The 18,993-nt window shown below is 32.8% G+C and overlaps 2 protein-coding genes across 3 annotated transcripts in view; one reads left to right on the top strand and one right to left on the bottom strand.

Annotated features, from left to right (window-relative positions):
* The first annotated feature begins 688 nt into the window (after positions 1 to 688).
* On the top strand, positions 689 to 5,505 carry LOC132736239 (uncharacterized). Its single transcript, XM_060723334.1, has 4 exons — positions 689 to 822; positions 3,323 to 3,542; positions 4,494 to 4,781; positions 5,356 to 5,505. Exons 1-4 carry the CDS (start codon positions 774 to 776, stop codon positions 5,432 to 5,434), a joined length of 636 nt encoding a protein of 211 aa, XP_060579317.1. The 5' UTR covers positions 689 to 773; the 3' UTR covers positions 5,435 to 5,505.
* A 3,817-nt stretch (positions 5,506 to 9,322) lies between these two features.
* Positions 9,323 to 18,993, bottom strand: part of LOC132736250 (filamin-C-like) — a 48,822-nt gene continuing 39,151 nt past the window's right edge. The window contains exons 5-11 of one of the 2 annotated variants that reach the window (XM_060723347.1): positions 18,510 to 18,683; positions 17,694 to 17,867; positions 15,421 to 15,630; positions 13,374 to 13,532; positions 11,645 to 11,731; positions 11,065 to 11,095; positions 9,323 to 10,055 (exon numbers count right to left, since the gene is read on the bottom strand). In XM_060723347.1, coding sequence (XP_060579330.1) covers positions 11,085 to 11,095; positions 11,645 to 11,731; positions 13,374 to 13,532; positions 15,421 to 15,630; positions 17,694 to 17,867; positions 18,510 to 18,683 — 815 coding nt within the window. In that variant the 3' untranslated portion in view covers positions 9,323 to 10,055; positions 11,065 to 11,084. The remainder of the gene's footprint in view (positions 10,056 to 11,064; positions 11,096 to 11,644; positions 11,732 to 13,373; positions 13,533 to 15,420; positions 15,631 to 17,693; positions 17,868 to 18,509; positions 18,684 to 18,993) is intronic. The other variant, XM_060723346.1, reaches the window with a different exon arrangement.

Genomic DNA, 18,993 nt, shown 5'->3' with positions numbered 1-18,993 from the left:
TTCAGTTCGGTCTATATATAATGATAGCAGTGTCATTACATACGTCTCAATGCCATATAGTACTGTATAAATGCCTTACTTTATATTTAAACTTCCTCGTTCATAAATAGTCATCGTAGAGATAGTCGTACAAACATGCAGAAATTGATCATAGAGGAGGGTTTATATAATTTGTTTTCATACTAGCTTGACATAGATTCAAGTGAGTTGGAAACTTCGCCTGCATCCTTATTTATTTTATGCCTTTTAACTGGTTATTGTTTAGCTTGCCGTATTACCAAAAAAGACACTGATATACGATTGTAAGAGGTCATATAGAGGTATTGACTAACGATCAAATACGGTATTGTCAACTAAAATATCCACAGAGGTCCATAAAGCTATAAAAAGCGCCTGAAAGATCCTAATTTAGGTATACAAAGGGAACAGAGAGTAGACGAAAACAAGATCTTTTTATTTATTATCAACGTATTAGCAAGATTAATTTTCTCTTTATCCTACTTGTTCTTGATTTTTCATTTCGTTGTTGAGATAATTTAGAAAAAAATCATTATGTCCGCTTTGAGCTTTTGTTAAACATTCATTGAATTGTGATTGTATCACGAATCGTGACATGAGTGCAATATTGATAAACGTTAAGAAAGTAAGGTCACTTTTAGTAAGTTCTGTTTGTACTGAGTCTTATCGTATCTTGAACTGATTGATCAAGATAAAGGGCATCTATTTATAATAAAACATTTTGTCTGGTTTTGTTGGTTTTTCTTTGCTTAATCATGGAAACACTGACGCTTGTTTTGCTAGCTTTAGCAATAGTAGTTCAAGGTATGTGATTTATTTGTTTTGGGGTTTCGGTTAAAATATAGCTAATTTTGCAGGTTACGATTTGACAGCTGTCTGCGATATGCTAAAAAGCATACTGAATATTTTCTTTTAAAATAAAATAAAGTTTTAAATCCTGTATATTTAAATACAGTTACAAGGCGTTTGATTTACTTAGTTGATAACGACCACCAGTATGACAAAGGTAACAAGGCATGTTCGCGAAAACAGCGCGCTGCACTTTTCTCAGTTTGGCCTGACAGCTCCTGGACTTAGTCGGTTAAGGCACGGTATGGTTTTCCGTGGATCCAGGTTTTCAGCTCCGGTCCGGCTTTTTACTTTCTAACCTTGTATAATAGAGAAAATAAGAATCCCTAAAGAAGCCTCACACGGAAAAAATGTTGCAGGCTCGGTTTGATGCACGGTACTGTCAAGTGCAAAATACCGTCCATGCCCCCTACCATCGGCTTAAGCAGAATTCAACATTTAACATGAACTGGTACACTTCACCCGCTGATGTGTTTTTATTGTTGTCATAAAATGTAAACTTGATCGTCATGTATAGTATAGCGATTGACGTCGGGAATAGCTGATAATATATGAGTCCGTGTTCATATAATTTTGTACAAAAGCAAACACGTATATTCGAGGTCACACACAGAAGACTAAAGATGAAAGTGTTTTGGGTCAAGAACATCATAACAAAAGATGTTTCATTCCAATACCCTTAAAGATGACTCTGTTTTTGCCAAATATTTATTGCAACAACAATTCAAATTATCGTCTTCTTTAACATAATACAGTAGACAAGACCGCTGACGTAGTGCATCTGTTTACGTTGACTTTGAAGCATATGGGGTATGAAGCTTATAATTTTCTTTTATAATACAATGTAATTTTGTCATTATTATCCTGTATAAGCACATCTTGCTCGCACTTGTCCTGCCTTCGAAACACGGACAGTTACAATGACCCGACCGACATTAGTACATTAAGGTGACCCAAAGCCTCCTTCTGGTTCCAAGTTCGATTTATTCATAACGTAACCAAGATTAAAACTAGATGTTTACATACAATATTTTTAGTTATGTTTAAACTGAACTGTTTTATTCACTTAAACACATAATTTAACTCAAACTGAGTTTCAAAGGCGTTGCACATATTCATTATTTATTATGTTAGACAATGATATAATAAATTTTAAAAACTCATATAATGATTCATAATAATTATACATGTGTGTGGACACTAATGATCAAACATGAACTATCTGCAATTTGATGAAAATGTGAATAAATTTCTCAAATTCTGATTGGCTTAAACAATTTGTATGCTATAACGTATATACTGTGAAGAACCAAAACTTGTATGGGAAAGCCCATTGATAATGTTGTGAGAACTTGTGGGTCAACCGTTTTTCCAAATTTATAATACCTTTGTATTGTAAGTGTCTGTATATGTATGTATATGTTTCTTTATACTTTATTTATATGTATATTTTTGTAATAAATTATCTTTTCTCTCAATAAAAGATGTTTAAATCAACAACCGAAGCGCACATAAATAACAATGTGTTCTACATCATAGACGAGTAACTGTGTATGCACTTTAATAACTTTTTTATCGTGCAGTGTTAGCGTTGCCAATGATAGTTACGTGCTTCGTTTTTTCTGCGCTTCTTTGAAAGCGATTTAAAGTCGCCTGGTTTTTCTTATAAACGTGTCTATTACAATTTGCGTTATTGCAATATTATCTCGTGCAGGCTGTAATGACTCGTCGATAACTTGTGTAACTAATAATGTTACGGTCGAAAAGGGACCTGAGACATTAAATAAAATTGACAAAGATGCTGAATGTATAAAGGCAAAATAAATAATCCCAAAAGAACACCAAAAACTGGTAAAGAATGTTGCAGGCCTGGTTTCATTTAGCCAGTTCATGGGTGTTAGTGTCCCACTCGTATACCGAGTTAAGCAGAATTCAACAAATACACATCATGATGGTGAAATTGTAAATCTGGAAACATCCACATATGTTTCAAAACAAATTCTAATTTGCTCTACAGCTTTGATCTTACAGTTCTAAATACTCTGTAAATATTGTGTATGTCAACAGTCAGACATACAGTCTAGTTATAGATAGTTGTCGAATATCACAATATATTTGATTGATATAATAGGAATAACACTTAATCTGGCGATAAAGGGAGGTAATTGAAGTAAAGTGGAACACACCTAGAGTAGTTGTGGTGAAATAGACAAATAAAAAATATATACGAAAAATTATCGGATCGCATAGAAAAGTTAAAAACAAATTTTTGGACATTTTCATTTGTTATAAGACATTTTATCTAAATAAAAACACACCTTTTTAACAAAGGGTCCGTGTTTCCTAACATGATAAAGGAGATCGCGTAAAAAGTATAGTAATCAAAAACTAGTTTAAACCCTTTAAACTGTAAGTATTCTATTTTTAGATTATTATAATTTTCTACTTTTACTAGTTCGAGGCCCGAATCATGACCATCCACCCCATGACAACCACCACCCCGATCACAATTGTCATGGACCTGAATGTGATGATATCCTAAGGGCCCTTCACGACATTGGAGCAAACTTTGACGACCATGTGTGTCATGTTTTCAAAGATATAGACTGTACACAGCATGTGTTACCAGACGATGAACAGATTTGTGGGTCAGACGGATTTACATATGCAGATCAGTAAGTCATTTGATGATTGCACTTCTGTCTTTCCTGTTTATGTTTGGTGTTATGTCTACATCCCCTGTCGTTGGTGTTTTGTTTGTTTATTGAATGCCACCCTGGTCTTATTAATGGTTGTTTTCATATTCTGTACTCGTTCTACTCAGTCTTTTATAATGCCAGCCACAATAATAAATACATGTTCAGGGTTAATTACTGACCTGGTACATGCTATTCGGTCTTGTCCCGATTAATGTCCACAGAACCGTATCAGTAACTAACTTTGTACTGATTATATCACGTTGACTCCCTTCCCCCATCATTTAGCAATTGGACTCTTGAAAAAACTGTTCAGGCGTCCATTTTGAAAGTTTATTATTACTTCCTTGTATGTATTATCAAAGTAATTATCAGTGCCCTGCCTTGTGCCCTGTTCTGTTTTGTTTGCTATCCTCCTGGGCTCCTTGTCACTGGCCTTTGTTGCTGGGTCGTGTGGGGTGGAGTTCATTGAACGCCGCCTTTCCTTGTTGGTATTGTTTATCATATTTTAGCTTGCCTGATACATAAGTTAACCACCTGGCGTCAAAAATGAAAGGTGACAAGTATAACAGTTTAGAAGATCAGTCTGGAAGAGGGTCATTAATGTAGTGCAGCCCCATGTCCAGTCACAAAGAACCACCGTAAAGTACGACAACGAACATTTTGGTATGACAACGAACAGAAAAGGGGAAATCAAACGGGAACTCTCACAATGGGCGGGATTATTTACAAACAAAGAACTTAATATTATATTTTATTCCGAAACACAAGTTTTAGTATGGCATAGATGTATTGATGTAGATTTGACGAATTAATTCTTTTCTTGTTATGCCACGCTATAACATAATTATTTAAAAATCAATACCTTGTATTTTTTGTTACATTGAATATTTTATCCTCATAAATTTTAACTCTATTGATATATTGCAGCTGTCTTTTTGTAAAAGCTCGATGCGTCATAATACTAGATCCCCACAAGCATGACTCCTTAACAATCTACAATCATGGTCCTTGTGTGGACCCAACAACAACTGCTCCCACTCCAGCCGTTGTATCAACTACCCTTGGGCCCGCAACGGCCACTTCTTCTTGGAAAAGTACAGTTCAGCCTTTGAACGGCGTGTTAGGAAGTGTGTTTTGCCAGTACAAAAGTAGTATCACGTGTAGTGTAAAGTTAGACGTGGTTTGTGGGTCAAATGGAAATTTATTTCCAAATATGTAAGGTCATTTACATACATTTAATTATAAAAGAGAGATAGAGAGAGAAATAATACTTAAAAAGCCCTTAAAAGCAGTATATGATCCCAAGTAAAAGAATGCTTGTTATTCATAAACTGTCTTATGACAATGCTTTCTATTACTTGGGGACCATACGCCGCTTTTCATGGAATGACACGGAAGTGTCACATTGAAGGTTCCATGATAACCGCCGTATGAACACATCTGCGGATGTTTCTAAATTCAAAATTTTACCTATTTCATGTTTAAATCTTGAATTCTGCTTAAGCCGGTCCTAGCCGGTTCAACATTTTACATGGACTGGTAAAATTTATAATTTCTCAAATAAAGATTTGCTTGTTCAACTAAGTCTGAATTGAGTTTACACACTCTCTTTTAATCTTTTAAAGTCTTAAAGCAGCAAAACTGAATTTAACCTACATGAGTAACGTATATGCACTTAGCTATAAAGATACTTAAAGTTGTCAGCATATACAGTACTTTTATTTAGAAAATGTGACAAATCCGTTTGCTTGTTATATTATTCTATAGCTTGAAATTGTATTTTATGTAGGTGTGAGCTCATGATGGTGCAATGTAGCGACCCCACACTGAGGGCAGCAGACACCTCCATGTGTCTGTCTTCTCCATGAAATGTATAATTTACTTTGTACAATATACCACACAATTACATCTGTATTAATAAACATTTCAAGCTATGACATGGGATGCAGTATGATACCGTCACCTTAGTGCAATGAGATTAACTCCTATTAAATTTAGAAGAACATAACTTAGGTGATGATGTGTGATTTTACACATTTTATATTTTCACCAATGAACTTTAACGATTTGCACTATGTGATCTACCAATAGCAAACTTTCCTTGATCCAATTTATTTAATCTCATTTTCATGTTTACAGTAAAAATGTCCATATAAAATCACAGTTGTTCTCCGTCTAGCCTAGTTCCAAATCAACTATATCACATCGCAATTGTTCATTACAAGTCTCGTTTTCATGTTCACATGAACTTTCCCATGTGTGCTATAGGGATGTACGGGATGCTTACAAGACCATGAATAGGTTGTTCAAGTTATATACAGAACGAATGTGTTGTGGCTTATTTAGGGAATGTTTGTGTGAATTTAAAATTGTGTGTGGTATAGGGTTGGTGGCGTTGATGGTGGTGGTGTTGGTAGTTTTCACTCCGGATCACGGCAGTAAGACACGTTACAATTATCAGAGCACAGTTCAGCCACTGCATCATTACTTGGCAGGCCGTCAAGCAGTTTACCAGTACAAATTGCCTTCACTTGCGCAAGGAACTGAAACTTCTGTACATACAAGAGCAAAGGTACAGTGCAAATGAAAATATTTCATAATCAATCACAGCGAAAGTGACCTGTGTCATTCGGAAATCGAAGTTGGGTCGTCCGATTCACAGTCCAACGCTCTTTCGATTGAGCTGTCTAGACGGGTTGTGGTGTAGGGTTTGCCTGAGCGTTGACATGTGTATGGAATGTTTACTTGAACGTTTAACTTGTGTGTGAATGTCGGGGTCATTTGCGTGAATATTAAAATAACATTTCGCTTAAATAGCACTGTCAGGCGCGTCACAGATAATCAAGGAAGTAAAATTGTGAACGAGATAAGGACAATAATGTAAAGGTCACTCGGAAAAATGCCTACTTTTATACGCCATTATTAAATAAACAGGCCGAACGACTCCCTACAAGAACTTGTTTCTTTTTTAAATGTTTGTATTTGAAGCTTAAGTTTATCGCAGTACATGTACTTCTTTTCCGATGTAAGATTGGCATTGTCAAAAAAGATTTGATTGGATTAGGATTTAAATGTCATGGTATAATTACCACCGTTTTTTTAATGAGAAAAATATTTAAATTTTGAAAGCAAATTGCTTCCTTTTATTGATGTTTTCATTTGTATATGGATTTTTATTCTCACGAAGGGCGGCATATTTAAATCGCACCGTCTGTCTGTCTGTCTGTCTGGTTGTCCGTCTGTCTGTGAATCCCCACTTCATCCGTGTCCGGACTGTAACTTTGACATACATTGAAGGATTTTGAAATAGCTTGGCACAAATATCTATCACATAGGGACAAAGAACCACGTCCCTACCTCAAAGGTCAAGGTCATACATTTTAAGTTTCGCATAAACACAATTAGAGTGAATAGCTACACACATTCGTGTCCGGACTGTAACTTTGTCTTGCATCGAAGGATTTTTAAAAATGACGACACAAATGTTTACCACATCAAGACGATATGTCTCGTCTAAGAATCACGTCCCTACCTTAAAGGTCAAGGTCACACTAACATTCTGAATTTTCACATTATCACAATATGATTAATAGGTACACACATTCATCTTCGGATTGTAACTTTGTTATGCATCAAAGGATTAAAAAACAAAACAAACAAACTTGGCATAAATGTCTTCCACACAAGACGACATGTCGCGACAAAGACCTGTGCCCCTACTTTCCAGGTCAATGCCACACTTAGAGTTGGAATGTACACATTTGTGTCCAAACTATACTTTGTCATGCATGGAAATATTTTAAAATTACTTAGCACAAAAGTCAAACACACCATGGTTATGTGTTTTCATTTAAGGCCATGTCTGTGAGTCAAAGGCCAAGGTCACACAGTTTGAAGGATTCACTTTCTCAAGTAGATTTTAAAGCTACTCTCCTTTGTGTCTGGGCTGTAATTTTTTAATGCACGGAAGGATTTTTAAATAACGTAACATACATAAATGTCTACCACATGAAGACGACACGTCGTGTTCGAGAACCATGTTCCTACATCTAAGGTCACTCTTTCACATAGAAGGAACTCATTTACTCAAGAAGAGTTTGAAGATACACATTCGTATCCAGAGTGTAACATTGTTATGCATTGAAAAGATTTAAAATAGCTTGGCACAAATATCCACCACACCAATACAACCTGTTTTGTATATGACCCATGTTCCTACCTCTAAGGTCAAAGTCCCTTTAATAGTTTGAAGATACTTTTGCTGATAGGAAGATTTTGAAGATACATATCAGTTTCCAAACTGTAACATTGCCATACATTGAAGGACTTTGAAATAACATGGCATAAATGTTTACCACATCAAGACAATGTGTCCCATCCAAGACCCATGTCCCAAGGTGGTAAGTTTGCTATAAATAGCACTTCATTTCATAAGAACAATATTTAGCAATTACTTACTTTCATTGGCTTTTCTTTTCATAATAACTTTCGACAATGCATAAGAAATCTTTTCGGGGGCATTCGTCACTTTTGAATGACACATTTTGTTAAAAGAGATTTTATTTCTTTACAAATATCATTAATCTAATGAAACAATTTAAAATAAAACAAAATCTGGAAAAACTGTGATCCCTCTTGTGATCCTTTTTGTTGTGACTTGGTTTGAATTTGAGTCTGTACATAAGGGATAATATGAAACATCCCTCATGCCCCCTAGCATCGGCTAAAGTCAGGTAAATAATCAATAACAACCTTAAACATAGTAAATAACTAAGATAGAATTATATTTAACACGCAGAACAGAAACGTTTCAAACGGAACAAAAAGAATAGAGCACCACCGAGCTTTTTTTAGCTATTTTCCCTAATACTCATTATTATCATTATTATAATTTTTATTTAAATTAAATGGCCACGAGTAATTTTTAGCTTTTCTGTTGATCTTACCATCTCATGACCACACCGTATTACCGGCGGCAGTGCAATTTTGTCGTACTAAATCATCACTTTTTGTATTGTATCTGCATGTTGCTAAAAAGCTTTTTTCGATGCACATACCGCATTAATAATATGAAATGATAGTTTAACGTCTCAATTCCGGCTAAAAGGACGCAAAGAGGAATTGATAAAAGATTCAACTTGATTTTCTGTCAGAATGTTAGCCACTTTCATGGTATTTCTGCCATCGACGGCAGCATTTATAATATGTATCTGCCTACAACGGCAGCATTTTTTCTTCGACCGGACAAGATTGAGCGTCTGTAAAACTTTCAAAAAACGAGTCACGGGGTAGATATTTGGCTTGCGTGACCCCAATTGATGAATGTCTATATTGATAATAGGAAATCCTGCCATTTACTTAAAACTTGAGATAATTTGAACTGAAAACAGACATTTTCACGGATTTTTCCGAGGCTGTCACTTTTAACCTGTTCAAAAAGTCTTAAAACAGGAAAAAACGAGTCCAAAATTACCTTACAGTATCTCCATTCAATGGTCAATAGTTTTATAGCAATGATATGGGCCGTATTTGTGTAATATAATTAAACCAACTAAATTTATAACCTACATGTATCGATCGGTAATTTTCAGATATCTGCCAACACTGCAGTGATCTTCCATCACTGCCGCCGGTAATACGGTGTGATGACCACGACTCCACGTTTGTCTATCCACCCAATCCGTCAGACAACGTCAAGTCAAAGGAATGTTTCAAAAAATAGACATTGATGTTAACAAATAACATAAACATAAAACTATCATTTAAAATAAATTTATTGCAATGACACTGTATATAGACATATTTTAAAATAAAGCATGGGTTTTGAGGGTATAAATTATACTATTACACCGGTTGAAGATAAGGTAAGTACTTCCACTCACATGGTAAGATTTTTTAACAATAGTTACGTAAAGGGGAAAAAGTCACAAAAGTCATCAGCACTGCTACAATATAAAATCAACGTCAATATGAGGGGTTGAATGTTCATACTATATATCTCTTCATCTCAGTCAAAATTATTTCCTGATTATCTTCCTTGAGTCTTCATCACTGAATGAGTCAAAATTATTTACTGATTATCTCCCTTGAGTCTTCATCACTTAATGAGTCAAAATTATTTACTGATTATCTCCCTTGAGACTTCTTCACTTAATAATTGTGCAGTATGGTTTGATTTCGAACAAATATTTTAAAAAGAAATCTTTAAAACAAGTCTGCTTGGAAATATAGCTTCATTCTATTGTGTTGTAATTTTTTATAAATAGTGAGTCATATTTAAAATCCCCATCGCGCGAAAATCAATTAGAAATAACTGCATATAATTCCTTCTAAATTAAAAAAAAACACACATCATGAAATGTCCTTGTAAAATATGATATGACACTCAATTAATTAACAGTTATTAAAGTTGTTTTATTGTAAAATTTGTTAAAATTTGAATCATATAAATGCAGCTGAAGAATCCTCTTCTATGTTTCTAATACCACACTGAAAAGAAAAAAGAAAAAAATGTGTATTCGTGACGTATTCATGCCTAAATTGTGGATTTATATTTTTCCTGGATCTAAAACAATACAAAACTGTCAAAGCCTGTAAATCATTTTGTAATATATAATACCGGTATATTAAAAGATGCATTTGTAATAATAAGTGTAGTTTGTACATTATAAATAAAATATCTTAATTAACTATTTAAAAGCTTTTGCTGAATTTAAGATTTTCTTTTATAACAATATGAAGTTTTTAAATATTTATACATTTTAACTCGTTTTCGGTATACATTTACTTTTAATTCATTTCAGAGTGATTATACACAAATTTAACAGTGATTTATGGAGCAATCTATTGAAATTCAAGTCAATTTCCATACAATTTAGATGACTATACTGTTATTGACTTACAAGTGTTTGCATGTAAGACATGGCAGTTTATAAAAAACATCATTAAAGTTCACCACACTGTTAGTATAGATATATTTTGTTTGCACATACATGTAATGTTTATATACATACAATCAAAACAGACATGTATGTTAATGTTATTCTGTCAAAACAATTACATGTATTTAGCAGCCACTTTAAATTTTTACATACATAACATATTGTTTAACAAATATTCCACATATTAATACTGTAATATTTTCTGACTGTTATTGTTAACAAAACAAGCGTTTAAACGTATTTTTCTTTTCAAATACTAGCATCATAACGAAATAAGCTTACATAAAATGTTTATATTAGTGTCCGCTTAAATATTGTTGTTTCCTTTTAATTATATAAAATATAATTTTCAAACTTGCATCACATAAAAATCTTTAAATTACTAGCAATGTCAAAATCTTATATATACGAATTATATTACGCTTAAAGACAGTTATAATATAACGCTTAAAGACATGTATCTCAAACAAACGATTTATAAATAAGCGTAAAAGTCCAATACAAAAGCAAGTCTTATACATGTATGTACGTCATTCATTCTATCAAAAGTATTAAACCTAGTAAGTTATGTTTGTTCCTACAGCCATACTGAAACAAAAGACATACACAAGGTAGTCTTAAAGATGTTAATAATACGGTTGTCTTAAAGATGTACATAACAGTAATAAATAAACACAGATTACAACCCGTTAATGTTTCCATGTTAAAGTAGTACTTTAGATAGATGCTATGTTAAAGTATTATTATAGATAAATGCTATATCAAAGTTGATTTTTGAAATCATTAATTTTATATCATATACACAAAATACTTGTTGCTTAAGTGTGGTACAAAGGAGGTAAAGGGATTAGACTACTAGGCCTAATATTCAAATTCCTCCAGAGGCCACACTGGTGACACACAGAAAGCAGTCATCTGGCATCACTCAAAAACGCTATATATGGGACTCTAGGTCCCCATATAACTTTGAAAACAAACAGGACTTTGATTAACCTATAAAGTTATCGTCCAATTTATAATCATCATCAATATCACAGTAATGATAAAAATAACACTAAAAATAATAGGAATCATAACATTCAAAATGATTATGAAATCTATAGTGATAGTTATGATAAAAAAGAAAAGTAAACATACAATCTTGGCCCTGTTTCGACGCACTTCTGAACGATCTTTCAGGCATAGGCTCGGCCGGTTCTTCAACAATGATATCAAAGGGACTTCCTGTTGAAATATTAAATGTTTAATACGTTTATATATTTCTTCTTTATAAAGTATTATACGTACAGACTATATTACACTAACTTTTTATCTTTTCTTTGTAACAAGTGACTTAGTTTTTTTTTTTTTTTTTTTTTTTTTTTTTTTGTCAAAAGGCTACAAGACTTTGTTTTATTATGATATCCACAATAATAATCATATTAATAATTTGGATGATAATGATGATGTTGGTGATAGTTGTTTATATATTTATAATACAAATAATAATAATAATTATAATAATAATATTACTGTTATAGTGGTTTGTTTTTGGATGGTTATACACGAATATATATATATATCCGAACATCTGCTTGTACAAATGAACAGCTTAATTTTTAACGTGGCTCTCTGAACAACATACACAGGAACTTAATGTGAACTATTCTAAAGTGAAACTTTATTTATAATCATATGTGTGCCTATAAATACACCATTTGAATTATAAGTGTTACAATACCCATTTATGCAATTTTCATTTATACAATAAGTAAGTGACAAGTATTACACAACAAATGAGCGTAATGCTTTATTATATCTTAGAAATTTGTAACCGGCCCGGCTCGTTCATTTATTGTTACACACTACGAACATATAAGACAAAAATATTAGAGTTTTGTGTAAGAGAATGTGCTCATGTCTCAAGATTTAGATTTGGCGCACATGAATATTCCAAGACCCGGAAGAATTTTTTTACAGTTTAATATGAATGCAGGTTGAAATGAATACAATATTATTTTCTACTAGTCTTTCCGTTTTAACTATTGGATCTAGATAATATTTTAGAGGCATTTAAGCGTGTGTAGTGGATAAAGTAATATTAGGAACAATGATTACTTTCAAGATATAACAAACGTTTGGCACATTCATTGGTGAGACAATGAACTCTGCACACATAAAATAAACATCAAGAATATCACCACACCAGCAGTTCAACATATATCGAATTGGCACAAAAACTTGGGTACTTTCCTATATATTTATCTATTTATGTATTTAATGCATAGTCGTTAATTTATCTTTATTGGAGGCGTAATGATGAGAAATGGTACTTAAATATAAACTTGACACCATGTTTAAAAATGTGTTTAAATAATCATACATGCTCAGATTATTATTTGCTTCTAAGGTGACTAATAAAGGTCCAAATGGGTCGGCTGTTCGTCTTTCAGGATTTTTATTTGTAAACACGTGTAACTAGTAAGAATTTACTTACTGATAACTCTACGCAAAAATAATTATGATCGGAATTTTGACTAGTGCAGGTATATATAAAGTACAACTGGTACGTTAATAACTTAATTAAGCAATTATAGAAATACTTTGATATGTAAAAATATAATCGAAAGAGTTTACAAATCACTTGCCTCTCACCGCTGTGGGTTCGAATCTCGACATGGACATTGAATTCTTTCATGTGAGGAAGCTATCCAGCTAGCGTACGGAACGTCGGTGGTTCTACTCAGGTGCCCGTTCGTGCCTGAAATAATGCACGGAAGGGCACCTGAGGCTTTCCTCCACCAGTAAAGCTGGAACGTCGTGATATGACCTATACTGTGTCGATGTGACGTAAAACTCAAAAACAAAACAAAGGTTCAAATCTTACCTGGAATATGTTGACCACCGTATGTCACCATGATGACATAGTTCCCCGGTGTTTTTGGTTTATACACAGCTTTGCAAGTGCCATCTTCATTATCTATAAGATCCATGTTAACTTTACTACGCCTTGGACCATCCATAGCCAGTCCTAGTTGGCCATATCCTGGAAATCAGATGGGACGAATTTATTATCAATAAGTTCTAAGTGAACCTAACCGCACCTAGGCCCCGGTTCTCCTTACCATGAAATTACACGAGATGTATTTATTATCAATAAGCTTCGTGTTAAACTTTATTGCGTTAGAAACCAGTTTGCTTTATCCTAATTATCAAATGAGATGTTTTGATTATCAATAAAGATCCACATCTAACTACGCTTAGGCCTTCCTATAACTTTAACATGGAAAAATATTGATCTTTTTTATCCTAATTAGAAGAAAATAATTACTTTTAAGAAATCTGGATGAAAAACTAATTACAGAACATAACGAATGTATGTCTCCATCAACATTCACACACCTGTTGTTTTTGAACTTTGAAAAAAATATAAACAACAATTTGAAAAATTACATCAACCGATATTATTACTTTATAATTTACAATAAAGCGTCTACAGTGCAGAACGGTCATTTGTTTATGGCGGAAAATTCAATAAGTGTTTAATTAATGTAAATAAATATTTTTAGATGACCCAATTCTTTATAGTTCATTATGGTAACTTGTCTTTTATGACTTCTCAATAATTGTCAAAAAAAAAAAATGTTTTTATATTTCAAACAATTCAGAAAATGTTAACTGTATCATTCATACAACTGCCAATAATTTCAAAAATACGCAATTAACAGAAAATTGTTTTAAATATTTGCCAAGAACTGCATCGTTTACGACTGTAAACATAGAAATTGCATTTAAAGCAATTTATGTTGCTTCATTACTTCAATATATGAGCCGCGCCATGACAAAACCAACATAGTGCATTTGCGACCAGCATCGATCGAAACCAGCCTGCGCATCCGCGCAGTCTGATCAGCACCAATGCTACTCGCTTACTAACTCTATTACAAGCAGAGAAACTGAAAGCGAACAGCAAGGATCCTGATCAGAGTGTGCGGATGCTGGTTGCAAACGCATTATGTTGGTTTTGTCATCGCGAGGCTCATATGATGAAACAAATCGAATTTCTCCTGTTCAAACTGGGATCAAAATGTTACCATATTTGTATTGATTATAGAATGTAAACTTATCTATGGAACATTGAGAAAAAATTATGAAATAAATTGCATATTTTCATTTTCCGCATTCTCAATATACAAATTTATATTTTACTGTAGAGGAACATATTTTTCACTGGTGTTGTCTTCCTAACTTCGGCCAAAACACAACATTTAAGGAGAAGTCTTCCGGATTGTAATGTCAGAAAAGTATATAATTAACAGAAAATTCAAGTTCTTTCAATAATAAATGCAGGATTTTTTCATCTTGTGGTTTGAAAAATTATCATATAATAGATTAAGATATATCATATTACATATACCACTCATATTATTATAAGTCAGTATAAAACGGTGGATATTTTTTCATGACGTCATGTGCGTAACTTTTAGACACATTACACAATATACCCGTCAATGAAACTTTTTCAATTTTGCTGTTTACAGTTCTTATTTAGGGAATATAATATTCGTGTAGCATCATTACCAAATTTATTGACTATGCTCGCCAGAGACTAGCATAACACAATTTTATTTAACCCATTTATAAATTTCAGTATTTTACATACTCTCTTTCACTTTCCTCTTTTCATTGAAGAGTTTTTAAAATTTTGTCATTTGTATCATGCAAAATATATTACATATATTTCAGATTTATTGTGCAGTCATTAACTGAATTTGCAAAGGGATGATTGCGTTTGAACATATGTGATGGATTAATAATATAGAAAATCTAATTATCTTATCAAATGGGCACCACATTTGCGATCGGATCTGATAAAGAACAAAGTATTATTATAACATTTTCATTTACAATATCAATGGACTCGGCTTCAATACCTGCTTCTCTTGTGTCAATAATAAACTCATTCTGTACTCCAGAAACACCCTCTACAATACCGTCACCATGAACTTTAACCTTGTTAGCGTGACCTCTTCCAAGTTCAGTTTTCTCAATGTAGATTTTAAAGGGACTATTTTGGATGTGGTTACCAGATTTACGGACACTTACTTCATGCTGACCAACTTCTTCAGGCGTAAACGAAAATCCTGAAAAATATAGATTATTCATTTACGTTTCATTGGTTAAAAAAACCTATTGATCTAAAAAATATACTCATGTTTATATACCTCAAAACCAAGTTAAATATATATCATCGGCCCTAAAATATGGAAGAAAAAGGGCAGTTGGTGTATCCATCAAGTTTAAGTTTATAAATGATTAATACTTATATTCATTCCAACACACGTAATTCAAGATAGATTAGCTCTATTATCATAATTATATATTTTAACACATATCTTAAATTTGTGAAAATACAAGCGTAAATACAAAAGAGAGAGAGAGAGAGAAACGGAATCCATACGCTCAAAAGAACGCTACAAATTACAATATTGAAAATGTTGTAGGCTCTATTGATTGAGCCTGTTCATAGATGATACTGTAAAGTGAAGGTAACCGTCAACACCCCATGGCACCGGTTTATCTTGTTTATCATATTTTAGGCATTATCCAACAATTAATCATGGTAATAGTGAATTTATAGAACTTAAAAACATCTGCAAATGTGTTCATATGGGGATAATCATGGAAACTTAAATGTGACACGTTATTGCCATTCCAATTAAAAGCGGCATAATTTGCAAAACAATATCACGTTTAGAAAGTATCCAGTATATATTTTATATTACTTCGGAATGGACTCTTGTATTTTTATTATTATAATTATTATTTTTATTCATTATTATTGTTGGTTTTAAGTGATACTGACACTGTAGAGGCTTAAATATGGAATACTGCTTACGGCGGTGCTAGGGTGCATGGTCAGCAGCTTGCACTTTACAGTACCGTCTCTGAACAGATTCAATCAAGCCAAGCCTGCAACATTTTCAATTTTTTATGTTTCAAACGTTCTGTAGGGATTCATTTTTCACTATTTTCAATCTTATCTGGCAAAGAAAGATCTCAGATCCCCTTCTGTGAATATTTTAGGCTCGAGCAGGTACCCGTGTAGAACAATAAACAATTCCTAGCAAGGTAGCTTCATCGCATGAAAGAATCTAAAGTTTATTATGAATGTGTTTCAGCCCACACACGATCATATAGGAGAAAAAATATTTCCCGTAAGGCTAAATAGTAAGGCTAAATAAGATATTTGCAATGTGAAGATATATCTAGCAATTCAAAGAATTTGAAATCGAGAATGAAATATTAATTGATTGTCTCGTAGACACAAATATATCACTACATAGTTATTTTAGTGTTAATATGTTTATTATTTCATCTGTTATTTATTTGATGATAATAAACGCAGACTCATCCAAAAGTATACAAATTACGACACAAAAGTCCAAGACCTCTGAATAAATAAATTGTTTAAAATATTCATCAAAGCTAATAGAATATTAAATAAATTGAAAAAAAAATCATTTCGTTGAAACCTGATGTAAGCACTGCTTGTCAGTTTTCTTTGATTTTAAGTGAATTTGTCTAAAGTAAATGTAAGAAATAGCATTAAAACGATTGCTCCACGTTTCTGGAGAAAAATGTGCATTTTGAGCAGAACTGACACGACAAAGTAATTACCATTTATAATTAAGACTGGCAGAATTTGAGTGTTTTGTGGCAAATGTTTTAAAATATGACCTCGTCTGTTGTGCCAAATTGTGAAAACCTGGTAAATTGTCTGTATTATTTGAAGCACACAAAATAAATGAACTATGCGTTTTGATCAGTTTTTATAGAAACTTCAGACATTCTTGCATATGTATTTTTCACATAGAAATGAAAATTTGGTTTCTCAAATATATTTTTCAAGAAAAATACAAAAGTCGATTTTTAAAAAAATAATAAAAGCACAAAAAAGTAGTTAACAGTACTATTCGTGTAACTGAATTTCAATGTATAAAAAGATTCTGTTCACAGGCGCGTATACTGATTGAGTGAGTTGGTGAGTGAGCGAGCGAGTGTGTACGTGCATGCGTGCATGCGTGAGTGCGAAAAGTGAAAAGTGTATGTGAGTGGATGAATAATTTCACAATTTACTAAATTTACTAATTAGCTCCCTCAGTATTTAATACGCTTAGTATATCAATGTATTGGAATACTCTACCTAAATGTCCGTTAGGGAGAAGCCTCAATTCACATGGGTAGTCATTCCCCGATGGACTTTCTACAACAGCATGGAGATCATCAACATCCATGTTCTGTATACCTTCATACTGTAAACTGAAATTACCACCTGAAATACTCGGAATCTCAGCAGCATTTCTAATTGGGTGTCCATCTAGAAATTATAAAAAAACAGAAACAATTTCAAGTATTTAGCTTGCAAAGTTTTTAATATAGATGTATTTTGCATCTAGAAAGGAATTGATAGCAATGAAAAAACTAATATTTTGACAATAATAATTATAATAATAAAGACTTTATTCAACTTTAACGAGATAACAAATTTGAACAATCGTCCATGAGGCCCAGAAACAAGGAACAATATAAATGACTAAGTTTTATTCTGATTAATAAATGTAATATGTAAAAAAAATAAGAACAATAAGAATAAAAATATTAATTCAAAATAAAGGATTGAGATTTCAATAAAATATCTGATACATCTATTGAGTAGAAAATAAGACCGGTAGTGAATAGACCTATTGATATTTAAGATATGTAAGACGAAACAAATCCAATAGTTTACCAAAGGTTTGAAACAAAATGCAAAATGTTAAACAGCGATAGATGCGTTTTAAATATTTTAATATTTGCTTTAAACCTAAAGTTCATTTGAAACATATTATTAATATCGTAGTTCGCGTACATACGGCTACGAATATAGATTTTCTCTTGAGGCCCCAATTGGGTTACCCCGTTAAAGATAATAATCATGTAACATATGTCAAAATACACAAAAACTTCTGAAGATACACACCTGAAATTTTAGCAGTAAATGGTGATCCAGGAATGCTTTTTTCTCCCATTTTTACCATGATAGTATATTCTCCTGGTCTAGTGGGAACATATGTAACAGAACAAGACCCATCTTCATTATCAACACATTCAATCTTCGCCTTTGAAGGACCTTCTATAGCAATACACACGCCGCCTACAACAAGTAGTAATGTTGCATTCTGCATTTTAAGGTTAATTAGTCACATATTTTATTTAATTCAAATGAATGACGAACATGGTTTTACCATACACGTATTTATTTCATAACTCACCTATTGAATAATATATCATATTACAATATGCGAAACAGTCTTAGATTGTACTGGTCAAATGATAAATAGTTATTTATTATAACTTCTGTTGTAACACAATCTGTTGACGTTTTATGTGGCTAGTATTTATGATATATAGTGGTCTACAAACCTAGTAGATGGAGTTTAGAATTTGGTTTTTGACTAGCGTAG

This window comes from Ruditapes philippinarum, unplaced genomic scaffold (genome assembly GCF_026571515.1).
Source record: "Ruditapes philippinarum isolate M1 unplaced genomic scaffold, ASM2657151v2 ctg3974_1_1_1_1, whole genome shotgun sequence".
In the NCBI taxonomy this organism is placed as follows: domain Eukaryota; kingdom Metazoa; phylum Mollusca; class Bivalvia; order Venerida; family Veneridae; genus Ruditapes; species Ruditapes philippinarum.
The sequence above is the reverse complement of the archived record's forward strand: the minus strand, read 5'-3'. Positions and strand labels throughout refer to the sequence as shown.